General features: G+C 32.4%; 1 protein-coding gene across 1 annotated transcript in view; it reads right to left on the bottom strand.

Moving 5' to 3' along the window:
- Positions 1 to 77: 77 nt before the first annotated feature.
- The window catches only part of gli2b (GLI family zinc finger 2b), a 59,776-nt gene continuing 32,888 nt past the window's right edge, over positions 78 to 26,965 (bottom strand). Inside the window, exons 6-14 of the mRNA XM_073826371.1 lie at positions 25,889 to 26,090; positions 25,628 to 25,814; positions 23,077 to 23,187; positions 14,939 to 15,073; positions 11,207 to 11,356; positions 9,248 to 9,412; positions 6,352 to 6,633; positions 2,776 to 3,100; positions 78 to 2,691 (exon numbers count right to left, since the gene is read on the bottom strand). Coding sequence (XP_073682472.1) covers positions 671 to 2,691; positions 2,776 to 3,100; positions 6,352 to 6,633; positions 9,248 to 9,412; positions 11,207 to 11,356; positions 14,939 to 15,073; positions 23,077 to 23,187; positions 25,628 to 25,814; positions 25,889 to 26,090 — 3,578 coding nt within the window. The 3' untranslated portion in view covers positions 78 to 670. The remainder of the gene's footprint in view (positions 2,692 to 2,775; positions 3,101 to 6,351; positions 6,634 to 9,247; positions 9,413 to 11,206; positions 11,357 to 14,938; positions 15,074 to 23,076; positions 23,188 to 25,627; positions 25,815 to 25,888; positions 26,091 to 26,965) is intronic.

Here is a 26,965-nt window from a genome sequence, read left to right as displayed (position 1 = left end):
CATGATCCAGCCTTGTAAAAGGAATCTGTGTACAACAGAACAGTTTAAACGTAAGTCTTTCTGTATATTGAGTTCAACAGTCCGGTAATCAGTTCGCTCAGAGAGTTCAGTTCAGACTTGAAGGTTGCAATCTCTTTAAAGCGCTGTTATGTTCCTGTGATTCCATTCAGGTCTTTAGTAAATCAAAATGAGGAATTTCTGAATCTGAACCACTTGTTCAAGTGTCAAGTCTTACGTTTCATAATATTTCATCTGCATATTCATTTGGAACCTCAAGGATAGGAAGCATATTACATTTAATTTACAGAATATACAAAACCTCTTCCAACTAAAGAGGACAAAAAAAGATACAGTCCCATTCTGCTCGAGTAATGTAATTCCTGCATACGCTTGTGCACAGCGAGGCACTTGTTCCTGCGTTCACGTCGTCAGAAGTCGTATAAAAATACAGGACTGTCGCTTATCTAAATCTCTGTCTGTTCATATGTGCTGTACATAACACCGGTCTAAGGCAAAGTATGGCTTCTTGAACAAAACAAACAAAAAAATCCTACCAAAGTTTCAACTAATACTATACATAATAATACACCTTTTAAAAAGCATGTAAAAATGTTTACGCAATATCCTTGTTCAAAGTCATACACCTCTTTAAATCTTGTGCTTGTACTTCCTATGACATCATATTGAGGAACTTGCTCTCCTCTGCGAGCGCCGTCAGCATGGAGCTCATGTCTCCGATGGCCATGTTGCCGATTCCCGCGGCCACCGGGGGCAACGTCACTGAGTTCCTGGGCGTGGTGAGACGGGAGGAATTCTGGGAAAGGCTGCGGAGGAGAGTCGGGCTTAACATTCCAGACATGAGGCTGGAGTGATCGCCATCATCCAGCATGACGTCGAAGTCGATCTGCGGATGCTCTGCTCCATTTGAATCCACTGTGCTGGAGACCTGATTTGTTTCAGGGGAGCCCACGGTGGCCATAGCTGCGCTTTCTGCAACCGCCATTCCCAGATTGCTGGAATTGAACATGTGAATCTGCCCAGTGTAGAACATGCCATTGGTATTTGCGCTGTTCACGTCAGCTGATTTTTTGGGACTGGCCTCGGAGGTGTTGTATGTGGGGCTAAAGTTGGATTGCGGGTAACCGAGGTGCTGCGCTGCAGTTGTCGTTGGCCCTGAGAGCTGCCGGCTGTAGGGTTTGGGTTCTGTGGGCGGCCTTGGCTGTAGCAGTCCGTGGTTTCCGTTCAGCGTGGGATTCTGGGCCGGAATGCCATAGCCTTGCTGGTTGATGCTCATCTGGGAATAATTCCCTTGATTATTTGGAAAAGTGGCATTGCTTTGAGCTCGCACCCTGTCATTCGAAGCATAACCATGCAGAAATTTAGCCTGCTCTGCGTTCACTGGGCGTTGGGGTTGCCTCTGGTTGATCCTCTGGGAATTCAACTCGCTATTCCGTTGCACGTGACCCTGTTGGGCAGCATGAGCGAGGTTGTGACTCATCAGCCCAACTTGCTGGTTGGAGTTGATGTTCTGAAAGGAGCTGAGGTTTTGTTTTTGTTGGAGTGCGGTGAGGTTTCCCCGCCCTGATCCCTGCTTGGTTTGGCTGAGGGATGAATCCACTGTCCCTGAACTGACCTCATTCCACTGCACCGGCATCTGGCTCTTAGTGTCACTGGGGGAACCTGGAAATGTCTGCTGGGAGTTTGGAGCTGCGGTTTGCCGGGTTACGGCATTCATGTTGCCCTCCACCAAGGCTAGGCGTCTCTGGTAATGGGGGCCAAAGCTGTGGTGGCGGAACGCTGTTCCTGCATGTTGGACGGAATCTCCATTTTGAGATGTAAGGTACTGAACGACATCATCAGGCAATATCACTGCATCCTCAAGACCGTTCTGATTGTCCGTGTCGCTCGCCATGGTTTCCATCGCCACGTTTTCAGAAATGCTAGGAGGTCGGGGTGGATACAGATGGCGGTTTACATTACCCTCGGACAGGCTGTTTGAGTGTCGACTGAATGCAGGAGGGTGTATTGAGTGATAGGGATTCATGTTGGACATGCTGTTGTAACGTTGCTGCAGGGAATACTGCTCTGCGCCTACTCTTCTAACTGGGTCGCTCGCTCTTCGTGTGATGTTTCCTGTCACCTCATGAGGCAAGACGCTACGGTTCGCATAACTGGTGTCACTACACCTTCTGGGAACTGAAGGAGGATGAATAGGGAGTTCATGGGAATCCCCTAACAGGGCCATCCGAGTCTTCAGACTCATGAAGTCCATATTAGGAAGAGGAGTGGGTGGAGCGCCTCCTGTGGCGGCAGCATACTTGGCTTTGAGTCTGTAGTGTTGGGCAGGAGTCAGACTGAGCAGACTAGGGAGTCCTCCACATTGGCTGGCCTCGCTGGACCTTCTAGACAAATCGGTGGAAATGGGGTCGTAGGAGCCAGCCGAGCTGATGTTGTTTAGACGGCCACCGGGTTGAGAGGCTTGGCTGGAGCGGCGGCTGGAATAGCAAGGCGAGATTCCAGATGAACGACGGCTGAGGGTGTAAGCCGAGCTCACGGTGCTGGCGAGGCTGTCACGACGCTCCACCAGTTGACTTAGAACCGTAGTCTCCCCGGGACAAAGGTCGCCCAGGCGTGGACTGGAGATTAAAAGCCCTGGATCACAGAGACTGCCTGAACCTTCCAATAAGGAACCTGGAACAGAGATCAGCTGAATTTAGAGAGATGAAAACTGGAATTTGGGGATGCATCAGAGGTGGAAATGTTTTGCTTACTCACCGGTATTGATGGGTGGAAGCTTGGTGTTGGGGGCAGGAGGAGTTGGGTTTGCCCAGGAGCACGAGTCCCTCACCGACTTAAGCTTTTCCTGCTTCAGGTGTGTGAGTCTGTGAGCAGGGCTAGCGTTCTTCCGAAGATGGAGGCCCAACATCCCTGTGGAGACGGTGGAATCCACGAGGGGCACGTCATCCAGGGCGCTCAGATCTCCTATGCTGCCCCCGCTGAATCCCGTCGGATCTACTCCACCGTCATGGTGGGCGGCACTGCCAAGTGGTGACGGCTCGCTGCTACATGATGACTGACCACCAGGGCTGGACTGATACATCTGAGGGGGACAGATGGAAAGTTAGATTACCCAAGAAGCTGAAAGGACAGAATGCAGACACAGCAACATGGAGGCAAATGCATGACCCTTGCAATCACTTTCCCAAGTGTAAATTGCAAATAATGAGCATACTGAGTCGAGGTTTGGGAAAGCACCCTTCCTCAAGACACATCCCACATCTTTTTTCATCCTTCTCAGAAGGCTAGGTTAAGTGCCTGACAAATCGTTATTTCCTATGGCAACCTCTTTTGTGCATTATACATGGGGCCTGGCATGAATACACAAAGGGGAAAGCTCTCAACATAAATAAGGTATTCACGTCATTTGACGGCGCATCCCTTGAATGAGGCAAATGTATTCTGTCCCCACGTGAACGGGGGAGCCTTTCTTGATCACAGCTTGATCACTGGCACTATTTGTTCAGGACACAAAAACAGTCCCACTGATATAATATTAATCCACTAATGGCTTTTATCCTTGAGTGCGGGGCGGGAGCGTTAGATCTCAGGATTGTGGGGGGATTGGGCTGGATTGTTGGGGCGGAAGCCCATGGGAAATTAGAAGCGCTCTGTGCGCCAACAGATCTCAGGCAATTACACAATGTAGGGGTCCAAATTTTTTGATGCAGTGATGAACTCAACACCCCAAAGTCTTCGACTAAAAGAGTGTACTATCATACTGCATTCTGAATTTGATTTTACAGCTCTGTGTGTGAGCTTTTCATGATAGAACCCCACAGAAAAAAAGGAAAAGAATGTGCATAAAAAGATTAAACATAAAAAGAGAGAATAATGTATGAGACATTAACCATGCATACTGTAAATGGGCAGCTGACATATACAGAAACATCAAAATTAATATATACATATTACCCTTAAAAAGTCTTGAGACGTTCAAAAAAAATTCTAAACGCAAATCTCTTGGAAATCCTTAAAAATATTGCTAATCAGGACCCCAACATGAACTACACTAACTAGTTAGTTTGAAAAGATGAGGCTATATTTGGCATTAATTACTTTCACATTAATTTCCTTTACATAATACTTTCTCACAATACATCAAAATAGATTTATGATGTAAGTCTGAATTTGAAAAGTAAAGTCAGGATTTCAATATAAGTCAGAATTTTTAAATATAAAGTCATAATTTCAGTATGATATCTGAGTTTTGAAATATAAAGTTAGGATTTTAATATAAAGTCAGAATTTTAAAATATAAAGTCAGGATTTCAAAAAGTCAGAATTTCGAAATATAAAGTTAGGATTTAAATATAAAGTCAGGATTTCAAAAGGTCTGAATTTTAAAAATTATAGTCAGAATTTCAATATAAAGTCAGAATTTTGGAAATATAAAGTCAGGATTTCAATATAAATTCAGAATTTCAAAATAAAGTCAGAATTTTTAAATATTAATAAAGGATTTTAATATAAAGTCAGAATTTCAAAAAATAAAGTCAGGATTTAAAAAGTTTCAAATTTTAAAATATATAGTCAGGATTTTACTATAAAAATTATTTCAAAATAAAGTCATAATTTTGAAATATAAAGTCAGAATTTCAATATAAAGTCAGATTTTCGAAATATAAAGTTAGGATTTCAATATAAAGTCAGGATTTCAAAAGGTCCAAATTTTAAAAAATATAGTCAGGATTTCAATATAAAATTCAGAATTTCTAAATGAAGTCAGGATTTCAAAATAATAAATCATAATTTCAAAATATAAAGTCAGGATTTAAAAAGTTCAGAATTTTACAATATACAGTCAGGATTTCAATCTAATTTATTTTTTCAAAATAAAGTCATAATTTTGAAATATAAAGTCAGAACTTCAAAATAAATTAAGAGTTTTTAAATATAAAGTCAGAAATTCGAGATATCACCATTTTAATGTCAAAATCCACGTCAACTGCCCAATAAAAATAACTCTAAAAACCGACGGACAGTAAAACATCAGAATGGCATCCGCGCTCACCTCAATAACGTCTGTCCTTACGGAAAATATATGGGAGAGAAACAGAAAGGAGACAGCAAGAAGCACATGTAGAGAGAGCAGTTAAAGATGGACAGATCTCTGCAGCATGCTTTGTTAGTATATTTGGATTAGCATAACCTCTAACAGACAAAACATTTTAATGTATATTTAATCAGCAACGAATAATACATTTGAGAATACAGATTACAGGCAGTGTTGGGGGTAACGCATTACAAGTAACTCAAGTTACATAATAATATTACTTTTTCCAAGTAACGCATTACTATTTAATTGAGTTACTTTTTCAAATAAGTAACGCCCCAATTTATTGATTAAAAGCTCTCCTGTCCCCATGTTGAGAGAAATTGTAAGATGTTACTTTAGTTCTATTTAGATCTCACCAACTACAAAAACAGATACAGTATTTCTCAAAATGAATAAAAACAGACACAAATCTGTAATAATTAAACGTTAAATAATACAAATATCCTTTATGTATTTAACCCCATTTTATTAACCGATGTCTTTGCTGCCGACCTTCGATGATCCAATTCATCCATACTAATAAACCAAAATTATAGAAGATAATCTAACATTTGTTTTCCTTTTTTTTCTTGCTGAAGAGTTGTCATTTTATATAAAGTCAGGATTAAAAAAATAAAGTCAGGATTTCAATATGAAGTCAGAATTTCGAAGTCAGAATTTCAATAAAGTCTGAATTTTGAAGTCAAAATTTCGAAGTCAGGATTTCAACAAAGTCATAATTTAAATATAAAGTAAAAATTTCAAAATAAATCAGAATTTCAAAGTAAAGTCAGGATTTCAATATAGAGTCAGAATTTTAAAATATAAAGTCAGGATTTAAATATAAAGTCAATTCATCCATACTAATAAGAAAAAATTACTCAAGATAATCTAACATTTGTTTACCTTTTTTTGATTGCTGAGGAGTTGACATTTTTCCTTCTCCGGTCTACTGTAAAGACGTCAATTTATTTTTCTCTAAGCCTGAGGCTTTTGCTGTAAAAAGGCTTTTACATTTGCCAAAAATAGAACTTTTTAAATTAAAAACAAACAAGCAAACCCTGCCCAGATTTAGAAATTAACGCAAAAGTAACGTTACACATTAGTTTCCATAAAAAGTAACTTAGTTACTTCTTTAGGGAGGAACTCAATATTGTAATGCATTACTTCTAAAAGTAACTTTCCCCAACACTGATTACCGTCATGCAAAAAACGAATTTTGTTATGCATACAGAAAGATGTGGCCTAGATCTTACCATAGAGTTTTCCGTCTTTATAGACTTGACTTGTAGATAGTCTTCGACTCCTCTAGTCGTGCTGTTGGCTTCGAGTTTATCCTCTGCCGTTCGTCCCGAAAGCTTGGTTCCCGCTTCGTTCTCTCCATTTTCCTTGGGTGGATGAGGACGGGAAGGCAGGTCGCCACGTTGTTTCTTGGTGACGTGAGCTTCGGGGCCGTGGACGGTTTTGACGTGTTTCCGGAGCGAGCTGGGATCGGTGTAGCGCTTCGTGCAGCCTGGGATCTTACACACGTAGGGTTTCTGCGGAGATAAATATCACTCGGTTTCACACGACCCTCCAACAGTCAAATATACGACTTTGAATTAGAGTTTTATCTCTTCCTGTTAAGTCAGATTATCTTCAAATGGAGCGGTAGGTGAATACACAATTACAGGAATAAATTACGGCGAGTGCGCTGACATACTGATTGCGCCAATGCTTAAGTGTTGGTGATGCATGGCTGTTTACTAATAAAGTTGAGACGAAATGATCTTTCTCCCTCCTTAAGCTCGTGATGGATCAACCGAGAGTGGAAATGGCGCCAGGTTTCATTTTCTATGCGCGGTCTGCAGGTGGTCTGTTTCTCCGTTGGGGACGTGCTTGATTCTCACTAATGTATTGTGGGTTGCCGTACTCATTAGCTTCACAGCTCATTATTCACACGCACACGTTGCCGGTTAATGGGACAGCATTGGGCGTCCAGGAGCAATCACTACATATGATGAGGGAATGCATAAACAAATCTAATTTTGGCCTAAATTTGTTAACGTATGCTGAAAATGGCACATTTACATAGCATTAGGCAGTTAGCAGATCCTTAATGCCACAGCGAAGTAGATTATCTGATCCTTCCTCTGAAGAACGACCCACGTCTTCGTTCTCGAGTTTATAGGAATAGTTAATCCAGAAATGAACAGATCGCCCTCACGATGCTAGTTGATTGATAGCGCTTTGACGAACAAACTAAAATTTAAGTGTTTGAGGTAATGCTTATAATCGCCATCTGCTTCCATTGAATGTAATAGAGCAGCTTAAATGTCGCATCATTTGTTAAGATGAAGTCTAATATTAAAAATGTATTGTATTTGAAGAAATTAAGTCTGAAGAACCATTAAGAAACATTATTTTATTGATTTGCTTGCCTAATTCTAATTACCATAATGCAAAACAATATTTAATTTATTTATTTTCAATTAACAATTTATGCTTACTTGAATACAAATATTTATTAAATGATGAAATCTGAAGTAAAAAAATATTAATGCAAAAATATATTATTTTATCGATAAATTATGTATTGCTGTATTTTAATTGGCAGTAATACAGTAAATTTAGAAAAAACAAGTAAAAGTTTAATATCAATGGATAAAATATTAAAATGTGATTTAATAGTTTATTTTAATATAAAGTCAGGATTTCAATATGAAGTCAGGATTTTAAAAAATACTGTCAGAATTTTGAAATATAAAGTCAGGATTTCCAAATAAAGACAGAATTTAATATAAGGTCAGAATTTTAAAATAAAGTCAATTTCGAAATAAAGTTAGAATTTTGAAGTAAAGTCAGAATTTCCAAGTAAAGTCAGGTTTTCAATATAAAGTCAGAATTTTGAAGTAAAGTCAGGTTTTCAATATAAGGTCAGGATTTCAATATAAAGTCAGAATTTTGAAATAAAGTCAGACATTTGAAATAAAGTCAGAATTTTAATATAAAGTCAGAATTTCGAAGTAAAGTCATGATTTCAATATAAAGTCAGAATTTCGAAGTAAAGTCAGGATTTCAATATAAAGTCAGAATTTTGAAATAAAGTCAGGATTTCAATATAAAATCAGAATTTTGAAATAAAGTCAAAATTTCTATATAAAGTCAGAATTTTGAAATAAAGTCAGGATTTCAATATAAAATCAGAATTTTGAAATAAAGTCAAAATTTCAATATAAAGTCAATTTCAAAGTGAAGTCAGGATTTCAATATAAAGTCAGGATTTTGAAATAAAGTCAGAATTTTAATATAAAGTCAGAATTTCGAAGTAAAGTCAGGATTTCAATATAAAGTCAGAATTTTGAAATAAAGTCAGGATTTCAATATAAAATCAGAATTTTGAAATAAAGTCAAAATTTCAATATAAAGTCAGAATTTCAAAGTAAAGTCAGGATTTCAATATAAAGTCAGGATTTTGAAATAAAGTCAGAATTTCGAAGTAATGCCAGAATTTCAATGGAAAGTAAAAATTTTGAAATATAAAGTTAGGATTTCAATATGAAGTCAGGATTTAAACAATAAAGTCAGAATTTTTAAGTAAAGTCAGGATTTCAAAAGAAAGTCAGAATCTCAATATATATTAAGTAAAAAAAAACATGATTTAATTTTTTTATTATTATTATTTATACCTTTACTGAATATTACTTGTATACCATAGTAAAATTTGTTGTACTGATGTTTTATTTATTTTCAATTAACAATGTATTTCTATTTAAATAAAAATATGGTATTTTAATTGGTTGGTATATAGTAAAATATGAAAAAAGCAAAAAAGTGTTAATGCAATAATAAAATATAACATTAATTTTTATCACTTTACTACTATTTTACACATAAAGGTTTGTATATCATGGTAGTATTTGTATTTAATTTCAATCAATTTACGATTAAATTTAAACATTTATTTTAGTATTCTGACTGGCTGTAATACAATAAATTATGAAAAACTCAAAAGTAAAACCAAAAAAATCATAATGCAAAAAATATTGTGTGTGTATAACTGTTTATGACGACCTGGATTTGGTCATATTTGAGTCATGTCTGAATGACAAGAATGCAAGTAAATGAATTGTGTGGATGTTTGTGTAAACACTGACTGCGGAGTGTGTTCACCTCATTGGAGTGTGTGCGGTTCTGGTGTTTGGCTCGGTCCGAGGCGTTGGAGAAGGCCTTGTTGCAGCCCTCATGCTCACACACGTAGGGTTTCTCTCCGGTGTGCGAGCGCAGGTGTGTTTTCAGATTCTCCAGACGTGAGTACGCCTTCGAGCAGCCCTCGAACTGAAACGCACATTCAGAAAGCTCAAATAAAAACACTAACACTGTAGAATAAACTAGAGTTGTGACCGTTCTAATAAGTGCTGACGTTACTGATTATATGTAATATATGCACATATACAGTCAATGATTCAATGCATCATCACATGTATACGAATGCATTTGACAGATGCTTTTAAAATCCAAAGTGACTTGCATTGCATTCAAGGTAAATGTAAAAAGGTTAGACTGTGGACATTTATACATTTTTAAAGTATAAATTTTTTTCTTAGCTATACGTTTGAGGACATTACCATATCTAAATAATTTATTTTTATTTTTTAGCTGTAGTTTTGGGACATTTATAATTTTTTTATTGATGTATTTATGCATGCATGCAATATTTCATGTACATTTTTTAACAAAAAAGTTTTATTAGCTTTATTTTGGGGACGTTATTATTATTTATTGATTTATGTTGACATTTCTGTAATTTTTTTTATTAGTTTTCTTAATTCTTTCTTTATTTTTAGCCCAAATATTATTATTATTTTATACATTTTTAAAATGTAAAAATCCAAGCTGCCAAGTGGTAAATTTGGGCCATTTTGTTCCATTTTTACATGTTTTAAAGTAAAAAATGCAAGTTTTCTTAGTAGTTTGGGACATTTATATATGTATATATATATATATATATATATATATATATATATATATATATATATATACACACACACACACACACACACACACACACACACACACACACACACACATACATACAGTGTGTATATATATATATATATATATATATATATATACACACACACACACACACACACACACACACATATACATACAGTGTGTATATATATATATATATATATATATATATATATATATATTTATTTTTTTTTTTTTTTTTTTCAAAATATTACGTTTTTTTGTACATTTGGGACATTTGCATTTTTTCCTTATTTTTTCCCATTTTATTTTCTATACATTTTTAAATTATATATATATATAAAAAAATGTTTTCTTAGCTGTAGTTTTGGGACATTTATTTATTATCAAAATTATTATCGCAAATATCAAATATTATTATAAAATTATATAAAATATAAAAACCCAAGCTATCTTAGCTGTACATTTGGGCCATTTGCATTTTTTTCCCCATTATCATTTTCATTTTGTATACATTTTAAATTATTTAAAAAAAGTTTTCTTAGCTGCAGTCTGAGGACTTTAATATTATATATTTTATTTTGTTAAAATTTCTGTTAATTTGGTTTAAAGTATAAAAATGCAACTTTTTTTAGCAGTAGTTTTGAGACATTTAATTATTGTTATTTTATCATGTTTGTATACATTTCTTAAATATAAAAATCCAAGCTGTCTTCACTGTAAATTTGGTATTATATATATATATATATAATTTTTTAAAATATTTTTTTCTACATTTTTGTTTACTGTTTCGAAAGTACTTTGAATGCAACTTTTCTTATCTGTAAATTTGGGCCATTTGCATTTCTGTAGTCTGGGGACATTATTCTTTTTATTATAATAATAAATATTTTCTAGTAATATTAATACTTTATTATATATATTTTTTTTGTCAAAAATTTTTAAAGTATACAAAAAAATTCTTAGCGAATTTTTTCAAATATGGCATGTAAATGCATTAGCATTTTTTATATATAGCTGTACTCTTTTTTTATAATTTGATGCTTTTCAAAATATAAAAATGCAAGGGTTAATCAGTACTAGTTCTGATTCAGTTATATGCTCTAGTTATCTGTAGGTGTGTGCGCGACTCACAGTGCACTTGTGCGGTTTCTCCCCGGTGTGTCTGCGCATATGAACCACCAGCATGTACTGCGCTTTAAAGGGCTTCTGCTCGCGCGAACACTCCTCCCAGCGGCACACGAACTCTTTCTTCTCCCCGTGGATGTGTTCGTTATTGATGTGCTGCGAACACACAAACACAACAGCTCACTTTCATTCTGCGTCTCGGACGTCTCGCCTCCCTTTGTAATGTCAGCGTCGTGTTTAAGGTCTAATTGGCCGTGCAAAAAAAGAAAACCCAGCACAATTGGCGTCATTTGGACGCAAGACTTGAGAAAATAAAGCAATTCGAGCTTCTGAGGAGACCATTTGCCTACTGGCCAATTGAGGAGCGGCGCTATCCATCACCAGCGTCTGACAGACGGGAATAAGAAAATGTGATGGTGTGTGATTGTGTTTTTAAAAGCGTCTCTGGTGACGGACGAGAAAGCTCAGATCTGAGAGACACAAATTTGCAATTACTAACACAGTCTTTAAGACATTGTTGGACAATGTACACAAAGTGGCTCCTGTTTGCTTCAAACGCTGCAGGATCATTTCTCTTCACTTTTCTTAATCGCTTTTGAAGCCTCTGTGTCTTTGAATCAACTGGTGTTTTAGTGGAAATGTTTTTATTTATTAATTGATTCAAATTTTTTTGCATGTGTGTCTATTTATTTTAAAAGATAAAAATGCAAGTTTGTGAATGATATTTTTGTGTATTTATTTGTATGCATTTTTAAAGTTAAAAAAAAAATTTATATGCAAAATGTAATATTTTGCATACACTTTTAACAAAAAAGTTAGTTTTTTTACTTTTTTAAAAATGCAAGTTTTGGGACATTTTTTTCTCAAATATTATTATTTTTTATCTATTTTTTAAAATATATAAAATAATTTTTTTTAGTCGTAAATTTGGGTCATTATTATTTTTTTTCCTTCTTTTTTTTTCTTTTGTATACATTTTTAAAGTGCACATTATTTTCAAGAACATATTTTGTGGACATTTTGCATTTTAATTAATTTATTTATTTAAAATAAAAAAAATGTTTTAAAGTTTTTTTAAAGTAAAAAAATCCAAGTTTTCTTAGCTGTACGTTTGAAGACAATTTTTTTCAATTCTTTTTTTTCTAAAGCTATAGTTTACATTTATTTCTGTGTGTATGCATTTAGGCAAGTATGTGTAATATTGTGCATACATTTTTAACAAAACTGTTTTATTAGCTTTATTTCGGAAACACTTTGTTTTTATTATTATTATTTCCCCATTTTTGTTGATTTTCTTAAAGTATAAAAATGCTAGTTGTCTTAGGACATTTAATTTTTTCGCATTTTTTTGTGTGTGTCTTAGCTGTAAAGTTGGGTCATTATTTATTTATTTATTTATTTTTGTATGCATTTTTCAAGTACCCATTTTTGTGGGCATTTTGCATTTTTATTTAAAAGATTAAAATGCAAGTTTGTGAATGTTATTTTTGTGTATTTATTTTTATGCATTTTTACTTTGGGACATTTATTTATGTATGAATATGTAAAATATAAATGATTAGCTTTATTTTGGAGACATAATTTTTTTAATTATTATTTTCTTAGCTGTGGTTTTGGGATATTTAATTTCTTTCCCAAATATTATTATTTTTTTAATGATATTTTTGTATAATATTTTTAATGTACACATTTTTGTTTAACACACTCTAAGAGATTTTTGGAAATGTACACAAAGTGGCTCCTGTGCACTTCAAAGGCTGCAGGATTGTTTCTCTTCATGTTTCCTAATCGTTTTTGAAGCCTGAATGTCTTTGAATCAACTGGTGTTTTGGTGAACATTCAAGTTTAAATCAATTCCTCAGAGAAGCAGCCTGAACTTTACTGAAATTATAATTATATATATATATATATGATTTCTTTTAAGCTGCCAGTTTTACATTAGAGAGTGAAGTGGGTCAAAGGCTGACTGCTTTCTATGAGGGTTTGATGTGCTTTCCTGAGACGGGCTTGATCTATCCCAGCATGCACTTGTCCTGTGGCGTTTCTGTGGCATTCCAGACGATCAATGAAGCAGAAAGACAGACGGAGAGAAAGAGCCATCCGTCCCGCTAAAGCACAACGATTCACTCTCACTATCCGTCAGTCACCAGCTGAGATTTTCTCTAGATCACACACTCATGATCTAAATTATTATATACAATTTTTTATTTATTTTTTTAATTTATATGATATTTTAATTTCATAAACTATATAATATATACAACAATTATATCCAATTATTAAACAAACATTAAAATTTGGTTGGAAACGAAAATTAGCCTCCAGTAGTTGGAAAAAAAGGAAAAATCTAAATATGAAACTACTGTATATAAAATTAAGATTTTTAAAATTATATAAACTATATATAATATAAAAAAAAACAATTAAGGCTTAAAATCAACTTCTAACATTTTTACACATGTATCAAATTTTAGTTGGAAATGAGAATCTGGTTGACATTAAATCTCCAGTTTTCAGGAAAAAAAAAGGAAAAATCTAAATATGAAATTACTGTATATAAAATTAAGATTTTTTTTTATTATAATTACTATTATATATTAATTTTATAAACTACAAATAATATTTGAAAAACCCAGTTACGGCTTTACATCAACTTCTAACATTGAACAAATGTCAAATTTTGGTTGAAATTAATCTCCATTATTTGAAAAAAAAAATAAAATCTAAATATTAAAATATTATAAAATGTAAATCAAAATTTTATATATTAATTATAAATAATCTTTAAAATATTATATTATGGCTTTACATCAACTTTTAACATTGAAAAAAAGTCAAATTTTGGTTAGAAATGATAATCAGGTTGACATTAACCTCCAGTATTTGAAGAAAAAATATTCTAAATATTAAATTATCATCTATAAAATGCAGTTTTTATATTAGAATTATTATTATATATTAATTGTCTAAACTATATATAATATTTAAAAAAACATCGTTTTTAAATCAACTATTAACATTAAGTAAACATACAATTTTAAGTCGGTTGGAATTAATCTCCAGTATTGAAAAAGGAAAAAAATTCTAAATATTAAATTATTATATATAAAATTCTTAATTTTTAATATGATTAAACTATACATAATATTTATTATAATTATATATTTTTTTGTAATTATTATAATTATAGTAAAGTAATAATAATAATATGAGCAATATTATATATATAAAAAAGTATTAACTTTTATTAAACCAAATCTTTTTAGTGATTAACTATTAGTCATTTTTATTTTGTATTGTTAACCTATGGTATTCAAAAGCTGCTCAGGTCCACATGGACAATTCAGATCATCTGCTGAGACAGATTTACGCTGTGGCCTTTGGGTCAAGAGGTCAGAGGTCAGTGACACCTGGTGCCACTCAGCTGCCCTGGCCAAAACTGATCCGGTAAATTTAGGTAAAGGACAGCACACCTGTGGACCACATTTTACACACAAACAGTAAGAGCTTTCTCATAATGTCAAGCTCTCATCTGATTGGCCGACTCTTCCTGTCAAAGTGGGTGGTTCCTAAGCAGAATAAGTTGGTTCTGCTGATATTCAGTGATAACTCGACCCTTTTCCCACTGAGCGCAGCTCTGAAATGCTCACCTGTGTCAGCCGTCTGTCAGACTATCCCATAACCCCCCTCACACACACACACACACACACACACACACACACACACACACACACTTACATGCACCAGCTGTTCCTGTGTGTCGTACTCTTTGCTGCAGCCCTCCCAGTGGCAGTTGGTCTCATACACCACCTCAGCCTCCTGCTTGCAGTCGTCCAAGTCTTCCTTCAGGTCCACTGCGCCGCCCAGATGGTCCTGAGGGGGAACAGCAGCGTTACAGCATAAACGCTGTTTAGCGGACCGCATCGTTAGCAAGAGAAAATGGCTCTCATTTGGTATTAATTGCGTGAATTATTTGTAACTGGATTATTACACAAGAGATCTTCTGATGACAAATTTCCGCTTTTTGTTAATGAATTTAGTAGTTGCATAAAGCACGCCCCTAACCATCTCCATATAAATGCTTTCCTATACAGCCTTTCTTTTCTTACTATATATATAACCCTGTGACCCTGGACCACAAAACCAGTCATAAGGTTAAATTTTACAAAATTGAGATATATACATCATATGAAAGCTCAATAAATAAGCTTTCTATTGATACATAGTTTGTTAGGATAGGACAATATTTGGCCGAGATACATCTATTTGAAAATCTGGAATCTAAGGGTGCAAAAAAATCAAAATACTGAGAAAATCACCTTTAAAGTTGTCCAAATTAAGTTCTTAACATTGCATATTACTAATCTAAAATTACATTTGGATAGGTTCATAGTAGGAATTTTACAAAAATTCTTAATGTAACATGATCTTTACTTAATTTCCTAATGATTTTTGACATAAAAGAAAAATCAATCATTTTGACCCATACAATGTATTTTTGGCTATTGCTACAAATATACCCCAGCGACTTAAGACTGGTTTTGTGGTCCAGGGTCACACACACACACACACACACACACATATATATATATAAAAAAATTAATATATTTAACATTCATTGTCTATGTATAACATGCATCATAAATTAATTTATAATGATGAATGCAAATGTGGTTTCAGTTTATTTATTTATTTTTTGGTTTCATTTTAAGTTGAAAATTATTGATGAAAAAAAAATCAAACACAAACCAATGTTTTAGAAAACAAACCATTTCACAAACCATTTCACAAACCAATGTTTTAGAAAGTTTTGGAAGATTCGTCATTGACCAAAGTATTTTTGTAGTAGTAATTTTTTTTTTTTTTTTTTCAAAAATAAACCCAAAAGGAGCCAAACCATTAAGTCAAAAGATCACGTCAAAAAGGCGTGAAAAACACCAACTATGTGCAAATTTTGGATGGAAATGAAAATTGGGTTGATGTTCTAACCAAGCGTTGGCTTCACCTTAACCTCCAATGCTGGACCAATGTTAAGTTTTGGTTGGACATGAAAATCAGGGTGCGTCAAAACTCAACATTGACTTGACATCAACCTCCAAGATTGGACAGATGTTCAATTTTGGTCGAAATAATTGGCTATACATTAACCTCCAACATTGAACACACATTCAATTTTGAGTTGAAGTAAAAACTAGAAGACATTGAAATGTGCTTTGAAATAAAAATCAGGTTGCCGTCAGAACTCAGTGTTGACTAACATTGACCAAGTTGGGTAGGAAAATTTGGCTGACATCAAAAATTCAACCACCAACATTGGTCAGACGTGAAATTTTAGCTGGAAACAAAAATCAGGTGGTTGTCAAAAGCCAAGACTGGCTTGATGTTATCTTCAGCATTGGACAGATATTACATTTTGGTTGGAAGTGAAAATTAAGTTGATGTCAAAACCCAGTGTTGGCCTGATGTCAGCTTCCAACATTTTATACCCGTTAAATTTGGCTGTAAAAATCGGACTGATGTTAAAACCCAACACTGGCTTGACAGCCTCCAATCATACAGACATTAAATTTGGTTAAAAATAAAAACCAGGTTGCAGCCAATTTTGGTTGGAAATGAAAATCGGGTAAGGAGCTGACTTGTTGAATTGTGTTTGAAACCAAAAATCGGGCTGACATCAAACCAAAATGTTATACAGATTGTCAATTTTATTTAAAAATGAAAATCTTGACATCATCTTCCAACACTGGATAGACGTAGAATTTTGGTTGGAAATAAAAATTAGGTTTATGTTAAAACGCAACATTGACTTGATGTCAACTTCCAACTTTAAATGTACATTGAACTTCAATGCATGTTGAATTTTGGTTAGAAATGAAAATTGGGCTGACGTCAAAACCAAACGTAGGCTTGACATCAACCTCCAACTTTGGACAAATGTTGAAAATTGGTTGGAAACAAAAAGGCTGACATCAAAACCTAGAGTGGGCTTGAAGTTTCTTCCAAACATTGAACAGACGTAAATTTTTGGAAACAAATTTTTACAAATGTTAACTTCACGTCAAAATATGTTAAATTTAGTTGACAAAAATGCATCAGTGACTTGACGTCAACCTCGAACAGTGGACAGACATTGAATTTTGGTTGGGAACGAAAAATTGCACGGACAGATGTAAAATTTTCTATGGAGATGAAAATCATGTTGACGTGAAACTCCAACATTGGACAGACACTGAAATTTAGTTAAAAATGAAAATTGTTGACATAACTTTTTACTTGACATTAACCTACAGCATTTGACAGGCATTACATTTTGGTTGGAAGCTAAAATCGGGTTGATGTCAAAAGACAAACAAATATCAATGCATTTATTTACATCCTACAACATTGAACAGAAGTTCAATTTTGGTTGGAAAAATGTGTTGACGTTAAAATGCATCGTTGGCTTGACAGACATTGAATTTTGGTTGGAAACTAAAAATTGGGTTGAAGTCAAATCCCAAACATAGGACAGATGTTTTTTTAGCAAATGAAACTCAAAAACATCGAAACCCAGCATTGACTTGACATCAAAAGAAGCAAAATTTTGGTCAATATGCAAACATTGGACAGACATTGAATTTTGTTAGTAAATAAAAATCGTGTTGACGTCAAAACTCAACATTGGCTTGACATTAACCTCCAACATTGAGGAGATGTTGAATTTTGGTTGGAAACTAAAAATGTTTGCATTGACATCAACCTACAGCATTGGACAGACATTCAATTTTGTTGGAAACGAAAATTGTTTTGACCTCAAAATGCATTGTTGGCTTGACGTAAACCTCCAACATTGGACAGACTTTTGGTTGGAAGCTAAAATCGTGTTGATGTCAAAAGACATCAAAAATTTTGGTTTTTGGCTTAAAGCCAATTTAGACAGCATTAGACATACATTCAACCTATTTTCAACCAAATGTCAATGTATTCATTTACATCCTACAACATTGGACAGACGTTGAATTTTTTAGGAAATTAAAATCGTGTTGATGTCAAAACTCAACACTGGCTTGAAATCAACCTCAAACATTGGCGACGTTGAGTTTTGGTTGGAAACGAAAATCAGGTTCACATCGAAACCCAATGCTGACATCAACAGATGTTAAGTGTAGTTTTTTTTTCTTAAAACCAACAAAATATCAATGTCATCTGTCCTCATTATTTTATGTGAAACTGACATTGGCATTAGACATACATTCAACCTATTTTCCACCAAATGCCAATGTATTTATTTACATCCTACAACACTGAACAGAAGTTCAATTTTGGTTGGAAACGAAAAATTTTTGCATTGACATCAACCTACAGCATTGGACAGACGTTGAATTTTTTAGGAAATTAAAATCGTGTTGATGTCAAAACTCAACACTGGCTTGAAATCAACCTCAAACATTGGCGACGTTGAGTTTTGGTTGGAAACGAAAATCAGGTTGATATCGAAACCCAATGCTGACATCAATAGATGTTAAGTGTAGTTTATTTTTCTTAAAACCAACAAAATATCAATGTCATCTGTCCTCATTATTTTATGTGAAACTGACATTGGCATTAGACATACATTCAACCTATTTTCAACCAAATGTCAATGTATTTATTTACATCCAACAACACTGAACAGAAGTTCAATTTTGGTTGGAAACGAAAATTTTTTGCATTGACATCAACCTACAGCATTGGACAGACATTAAATTTTGTTGGAAACGAAAATTGTTTTGACGTCAAAATGCATTGTTGGCTTGACGTAAACCTCCAACATTGGACAGACTTTTGGTTGGAAGCTAAAATCGTGTTGATGTCAAAAGACATCAAAAATTTTGGTTTTTGGCTTAAAGCCAATTTAGACAGCATTAGACATACATTCAACCTATTTTCAACCAAATGTCAATGTATTCATTTACATCCTACAACATTGGACAGACGTTGAATTTTTTAGGAAATTAAAATCGTGTTGATGTCAAAACTCAACACTGGCTTGAAATCAACCTCAAACATTGGCGACGTTGAGTTTTGGTTGGAAACGAAAATCAGGTTGACATCGAAACCCAATGCTGACATCAATAGATGTTAAGTGTTTTTTTTTTCTTAAAACCAACAAAATATCAATGTCATCTGTCCTCATTATTTTATGTGAAACTGACATTGGCATTAGACATACATTCAACCTATTTTCAACCAAATGTCAATGTATTTATTTACATCCTACAACACTGAACAGAAGTTCAATTTTGGTTGGAAACGAAAAATGTGTTGACGTTAAAATGCATCGTTGGCTTGACAGACATAGAATTTTGGTTGGAAACTAAAAATTGGGTTGAAGTCAAATCCCAAACATAGGACAGATGTTTTTTTAGCAAATGAAACTCAAAAACATCGAAACCCAGCATTGACTTGACATCAAAGAATCAAAATTTTGGTCAATATGCAAACATTGGACAGACATTGAATTTTGCTAGTAAATAAAAATCGTGTTGACGTCAAAACTCAACATTGGCTTGACATTAACCTCCAACATTGAGGAGATGTTGAGTTTTGGTTGGAAACTAAACATTTTTGCATTGACATCAACCTACAGCATTGGACAGACATTCAATTTAGTTGGAAACGAAAATTGTTTTGACGTCAAAATGCATTGTTGGCTTGACGTAAACCTCCAACATTGGACAGACTTTTGGTTGGAAGCTAAAATCGTGTTGATGTCAAAAGACATCAAAAAATTTCGTTTTTTTGGCTTAAAGCCAATTTAGTCAGCATTAGACATACATTCAACCTATTTTCAACCAAATGTCAATGTATTCATTTACATCCTACAACATTGGACAGACGTTGAATTTTTTAGGAAATTAAAATCGTGTTGATGTCAAAACTCAACACTGGCTTGAAATCAACCTCAAACATTGGCGATGTTGAGTTTTGGTTGGAAACGAAAATCAGGTTGATATCGAAACCCAATGCTGACATCAATATATGTTAAGTGTAGTTTTTTTTTCTTAAAACCAACAAAATATCAATGTCATCTGTCCTCATTATTTTATGTGAAACTGACATTGGCATTAGACATACATTCAACCTATTTTCAACCAAATTTCAATGTATTTATTTACATCCTACAACACTGAACAGAAGTTCAATTTTGGTTGGAAACGAAAAATTGGGTTGAAGTCAAATCCCAAACATAGGACAGATGTTTTTTAGCAAATGAAACTCAAAAACATCGAAACCCAGCATTGACTTGACATTAACCTCCAACATTGAGATGTTGAATTTTGGTTGGAAACTAAACATTTTTGCATTGACATCAACCTACAGCATTGGACAGACATTAAATTTTGTTTTAACGAAAATTGTTTTGACATCAAAATGCATTGTTGGCTTGACGTAAACCTCCAACATTTTTGGTTGGAAGCTAAAATCGTGTTGATGTCAAAAGACATCAAAAAATTTCGTTTTTTTGGCTTAAAGCCAATTTAGTCAGCATTAGACATACATTCAACCTATTTTCAACCAAATGTCAATGTATTCATTTACATCCTACAACATTGGACAGACGTTGAATTGTTTAGGAAATTAAAATCGTGTTGATGTCAAAACTCAACACTGGCTTGAAATCAACCTCAAACATTGGCGACGTTGAGTTTTGGTTGGAAACGAAAATCAGGTTGACATCGAAACCCAATGCTGACATCAACAGATGTTAAGTGTTTTTTTTCTTAAAACCAACAAAATATCAATGTCATCTGTCCTCATTAATTTATGTGAAACTGACATTGGCATTAGACATACATTCAACCTATTTTCCACCAAACATCAACGTCTTATGGCTACTGGACAGACAATCGGCGTCCGAAACATGGCGTTGCGCTCTATATCAGCACTCCCTGAACGCTGATATATTATTTACTGGGCCAGAATCGTAGTACGAAGTGGAAACATTAATTGTGCGCTTGTAGGGACGCGTGTGTGGTGTTAAGAGCGATCGAACCGCTGCACTGCTGTGGGTAGCGATGCAACACACCCGCGCAGCATGCTGACTGCAGCATGTTTATCTCTGCCCCGTGAGCTATCTTCATCAATTCTGTTGGCCCCAAGACGACGCCAGCCGCCTTATTCCCCATGCATCAAGCACCAACCTGCCTCACCGCCAAGAGCAGCCGCAGATTTGTCAAAAGATGAGCAGTGCAAGAGAGAGAGAGAAAGAGAGGGGGAAAAACTCTCAGGTGACAATAACGGCCGGCCAATATTTCATTAAAATGAAGTGCTCTGGCACAGTTTACACGGCCGCGAGAGAAACGCGGTGAGCGAGCCAACGCGTGTAAAGCTCTTATCAGCTGGAGTTTTTCTTGCGCGGTGCGTGTGAAGAAGGGGGTCAGGGGACGCCGCCGGCTCCCGGGGGCCTCCTGGCCCGTCATTGATCAGTACGGAGTGCTTCAGAGAGAAAAATCCACAGTTTTTTTCAGAATAACAGGACGCAAGGGCCATTCGCCGCCTGTTGTTTCTTTACGTTTTTCATCTTGTGTTTCATAATCTAGTGAGCTGCCTACCTAGACTGCATTTTAAGGGATCATAGATGATTTTAAGATTTCATCTCATGTGCATTTCATGGAGAAAGCTATCCCAGAATGCACCGCAACAACCTTGGAAAAAAATGTTTATGGAGTCAAGAGTTGCCAATCAAAAATGCTAAAAAAGTAATAAAATTTTACAATACACCACACACACAAATAATAATGTTTTAATATATATATATATATTTTTTTTAACGTTTTAATATTTGTATGTATGTATGTATGTATGTATGTATGTATGTGTATATATATATATATATATATATATATATATAATGTTTATATTTATTTTATAATTATTATATTATATAATTTTATTCTCTCTCTCTATATATATACAGTATATATAGAATATTTTAAATTATTCTATTAATAATTAAAAAATTGCATTTGTATAGCATCTTATAAAATAATTTCATTATTTTAAGTAATTATATATATATTAAAATAATTTTATATTTTAAGTATTTTTTTATTTTTATATTTACTTATTTAATACGTTTATAATTTGTAATAATTTATTAATACAATAAATTCCACTTTATATTAATATTAAAATGTAATATATATTCTGGAGTGAATATTAATATAAAATTAATTCATAGATAACAAAATAGTTAAATCTAATTGAAATGGAAATTATTATGATTTATTTTACTACTTTTAAATAAATGTTTAAATACTACTATTACTATACTATGTTTAAAATATATGTACATTTTTAATATAATTTTGTAATAATTTGTTAATACAATACATTCCACTTTGTATTCAAATTAAAATGTAAAATATTTTCTCTGGAGTGATTATTAATATAAAATTAATTATTATATTAATACAATACATTCCACTTTATATATTATGTGGAGTAAATATTATTATAAAATTAATTTTTATATTAATAAGACATTCAACTTTATATTAATAATAAAAATTAATAGATAATAAAACAGTTAAATCTAATTAAAATTGAAATTATTATATTATACAAAAAAATTCTACATATATTTAATTAACTTATTTATTTTAAATGACATCAATTTATTTATTTATTAACATAAAATATAATATAAAAGCTTATAAAATAATTAATCATTATTAATTAAATTATATTATTAATTAATTAATATAAATATATTTAGATAATATATAATCTAATATAAAAATTTAATTTACACAATATTTGTGCGTGGGCCTTGAGGTTCCCATTAATTGGGGATGTTGACGTTTATGATGTTGACAAGTCAGTTTTGTGACACAGCCACTGTGTTTTCTTACCGGAGAGCAAGGCGACAAAGGTCGTGGCATGTCCAACTCTGTCTTGACCTTTGACCTCTTGTTGTTCATGGGGTTTACTGTGCTGCTGACTGCAGAGTCTCCATTAGCGTTCTAAAGAAGGAAAGAAGGAGAAATGGTCAGCAGTGAACTGTGAGCTCATGTGACGTGAACGCAGCAGCGTTCAGCTAAAGCCCCTCCTGCGACGCTCACCGCGACCCGAAGTGCTGACAGAGTCAATGCACGGTTTGCAAATTTTGTGTGGTTCTGCTCGCTCACAAAGAAACCTGCTTCTGATCAACAGCGTTCATGTCAGACACCAGCAACATGTGCTCTCATCATCTGTGTGTAGCTTTAACCGTCTGCTCTTATAAGAATCCGACTGATTTGATTTATTTTAAAAGGTTTTTTTTTAAATATTAATGAATTAATTGCATATAATACTAATAGTTTAGTGTCATTATTATAAATTAAACATTATAATAAAATATTCTCATTTATAGTAAAAAATTTGTATGTATTTGTAGTCTATTTATGTATTTGAACAGCATCTTAAATATATATAATAAATCATTGTTATGTATAAAAGGTGCTATACAAGTAATATTAATTAGTATTATAATTATTAGGCAGGGCAAGGCAAGTTTATTTATATAGCACATTTCATACACAATGGTAATTCAAAGTGCTGAACATAAAAAGGAATTAAAATCACAATAGCATAAAAATCATACAAATTTAAAATAATAATCACAACAATAAAAACAAAATTAAGAACATTTAAGATGATTTAAAAAAAGAAAATTATTTCAAATTAATTAATACAGTATAATGATTATACATAAAATAATGCAATCTGTTCGGACGTAGCACATATATTATAAATATATAATTTTTTATATAATATTAAATTATTAGTTTTATTATATTTTATAGATAAATTATGTATAAAAGTTTTTTTTACACCACTACTACAAAATATTCTAATATAATATTATAAATGTTTTATTTTATAATTAAAACTAACTAATAATACTACTATTACTTGTATAGTACCTTTTATAAATTATGTAATTGTATACATAAAATTTGATATGTATTATTTTTTGTGTATATATTTGTATAGCACCTTTTACATAAAATTAACACATAATAGGATATATATTTATTAATTATAAAATAAGTATTTGTTATTTTATTATTACTTTTATTAATAATTATTTGTATAGTTATTTGACAAGAATTAACATTTTAATTATTTTTAATAATTATTCTTATTTTTTATATTATATTATTATTTGTATATCACCTTATATACATAAAATAATAAATTTATAATAAAAAAAATGTATTAAAAACATGTATTTGTTATTATTATTACTACTATTATATATATATAATTTTTTATAAAATATAAAATGTTTATATTTATTTATTTTATAATTATTATATTATATAATTTTATTCTCTCTCTCTCTCTATATATATATATATACAGTATATATAGAATATTTTTTAAATTATTCTATTAATAATTAAAAATTGCATTTGTATAGCACCTTTTATACATAAAAATAGCAAATAATAATATATAATTATTTATTATTAAAATGTATTTCTTTTTAATTATTACTAAAATGACTAATCTACATAATTCATATTATTTACCAGAGATTTAACATCTTTATTATTTTATTAATAATTATTATATATATATTTTTCTATTTATTTTATATTTTTTGTATTATTATTATTATTCATTATTCATCATTATTATTTGTATATCACTTTTTATATACAAAATTAACATAAATATTACATTTAAAAATTAAATATAGTTTATTATAAAACATGTATTTGTTATTATTACTACTATTATAAATGATTTGTATAGCACCTTTTATACATAAACTAATAATTAATGTATAAAAGATACAATAATAAAAATAAAATCAATAAATTATTTAATAGTGATTATTATTATTATTATTATTATTATAATTATTATATTACAGCACATTTTGAAAAATTTATATAAAATTAAATATAGAAATTGTTAATTTAACATGAAATAACTTAAAAATAAAAATATTTAGTAAAATGAAAATGCATAAATAGTATAACAAAATGAAGTAAAATCAATAAAGTTTTTAGAAATGCATATTACTAATAAAAAAAGTTTATATATATTTACGGTAGAAAATTTACGAAATATCTTTACTTAATATCCTACTGATTTTTGGCATGAAAGAAAAATCTATAATTTTAATGTATTTTTGGCTATTGCTACAATATTTATTGCTAAAAATATTACTAATAATTAATGTATAAAAGATACAATAATAAAAATAAAATCAATAAATTATTTAATAGTGATTATTATTATTATAATTATTATATTACAGCACATTTTGAAAAATTTATATAAAATTAAATCTAGAAATTGTTAATTTAACATTAAATAACTTAAAAATAAAAATATTTAGTCAAATGAAAATGCATAAATAGTGTAAAAAATGAAGTAAAATCAATAAAGTAGTAAAAAGCGTGTTACCTTGGTGTCGGAGTCGTTGGCGGAGGGCGTGTGCAGGGCGGAGAGGCTCAGCGGGTGTCTGCTGGTGAAGGTGGGCGACGGCTGTATGAGCGGCGGCGTGTGTCCGAACGCACTGAGGCCTCTCTGCTGGGACAACAGCTGCTGATACGCCACCGGATTAATGGAGTGTGGGAACGGGAACGACGGACTGCAGCACAAGAGCAGAGATCAGCACGTGTAGAAACCACATGATCCACTCTAACATTTAGATCCAGGCTGTACCTGAGGCCTCCGACAGACAGGTGACCGTAAGAGCTGCTGGCGGCGGAGCTGGAGCGCGAGTTGTTGATGTAGGCCACTAGAGAGTTGGGTGAGGTGCGGATCATGGTCTGCAGGTCGATGCTGGCGTCTGAGAGCGGAGAGATGGACAGCGCTCGCTTTCGACTCAAGCGCGGCGTCAGGCGAGGACTGGGAAACCGTGACACTGTTGAGACATGAAATCAAGAATTGGATTTGATCCAATGAACAAATAAGCTTTTCATTGATGTATGGTTTGTTAGGATAGCACAACATTTGGTAGGGATACAACTATTCGAAAATCTGGAATCTGAAGTTGCACAAAAATTTAAATATTGAGAAAATCGCCTTTAAAGTTGTCCAAGTGAAGTTTTTAGAAATGCATATTACTAATCAAAAAAGTTTATATATATTTACGGTAGAAAATTTACGAAATATCTTTACTTAATATCCCATTGATTTTTGGCATGAAAGAAAAATTTATAATTTTAATGTATTTTTGGCTATTGCTACAATATTTATTGCTAAAAATATTAATTTAATTGGTAACACTTTACAATAAGGTTCATTAGTTAACATTAGTTAACCACATTAGTTAACATGAACTAATAGTGAACTGCACTTATACAGCATTTATTAATCTTTGTTAATGTTTATTTCAACATTTACTAATGCATTATTAAAATCTTGTTAACATTAGTTAATGCAGTGTGAACTAACATGAACAAACAATGAACAACTGTATTTCGGTTAACTAACGTTAATAAAGATTAGTAAATACAGTAACAAATGTATTGTTCATGGTTAGTTCATGTTAGTTAATACATTAACTAATGTTTAACTAATGAACCTTATTGTAAAGTGTTACCATTTAATTAAAATGATATATATATAAAATATTAATAATATTAAAAATATTACTTTACCAATTAAAAATGTATTAAAACAGTATTAAATGTTATTATTATATTAAATAATATTACTGAATATTAAATAAATAATTAATTAAATAAAGTACTTATATTAATATTGTTAATATTATATATTATTAATAAAAAATAT

This window comes from Garra rufa, chromosome 20 (genome assembly GCF_049309525.1).
Source record: "Garra rufa chromosome 20, GarRuf1.0, whole genome shotgun sequence".
In the NCBI taxonomy this organism is placed as follows: Eukaryota; Metazoa; Chordata; class Actinopteri; order Cypriniformes; family Cyprinidae; genus Garra; species Garra rufa.
The sequence above is the reverse complement of the archived record's forward strand: the minus strand, read 5'-3'. Positions and strand labels throughout refer to the sequence as shown.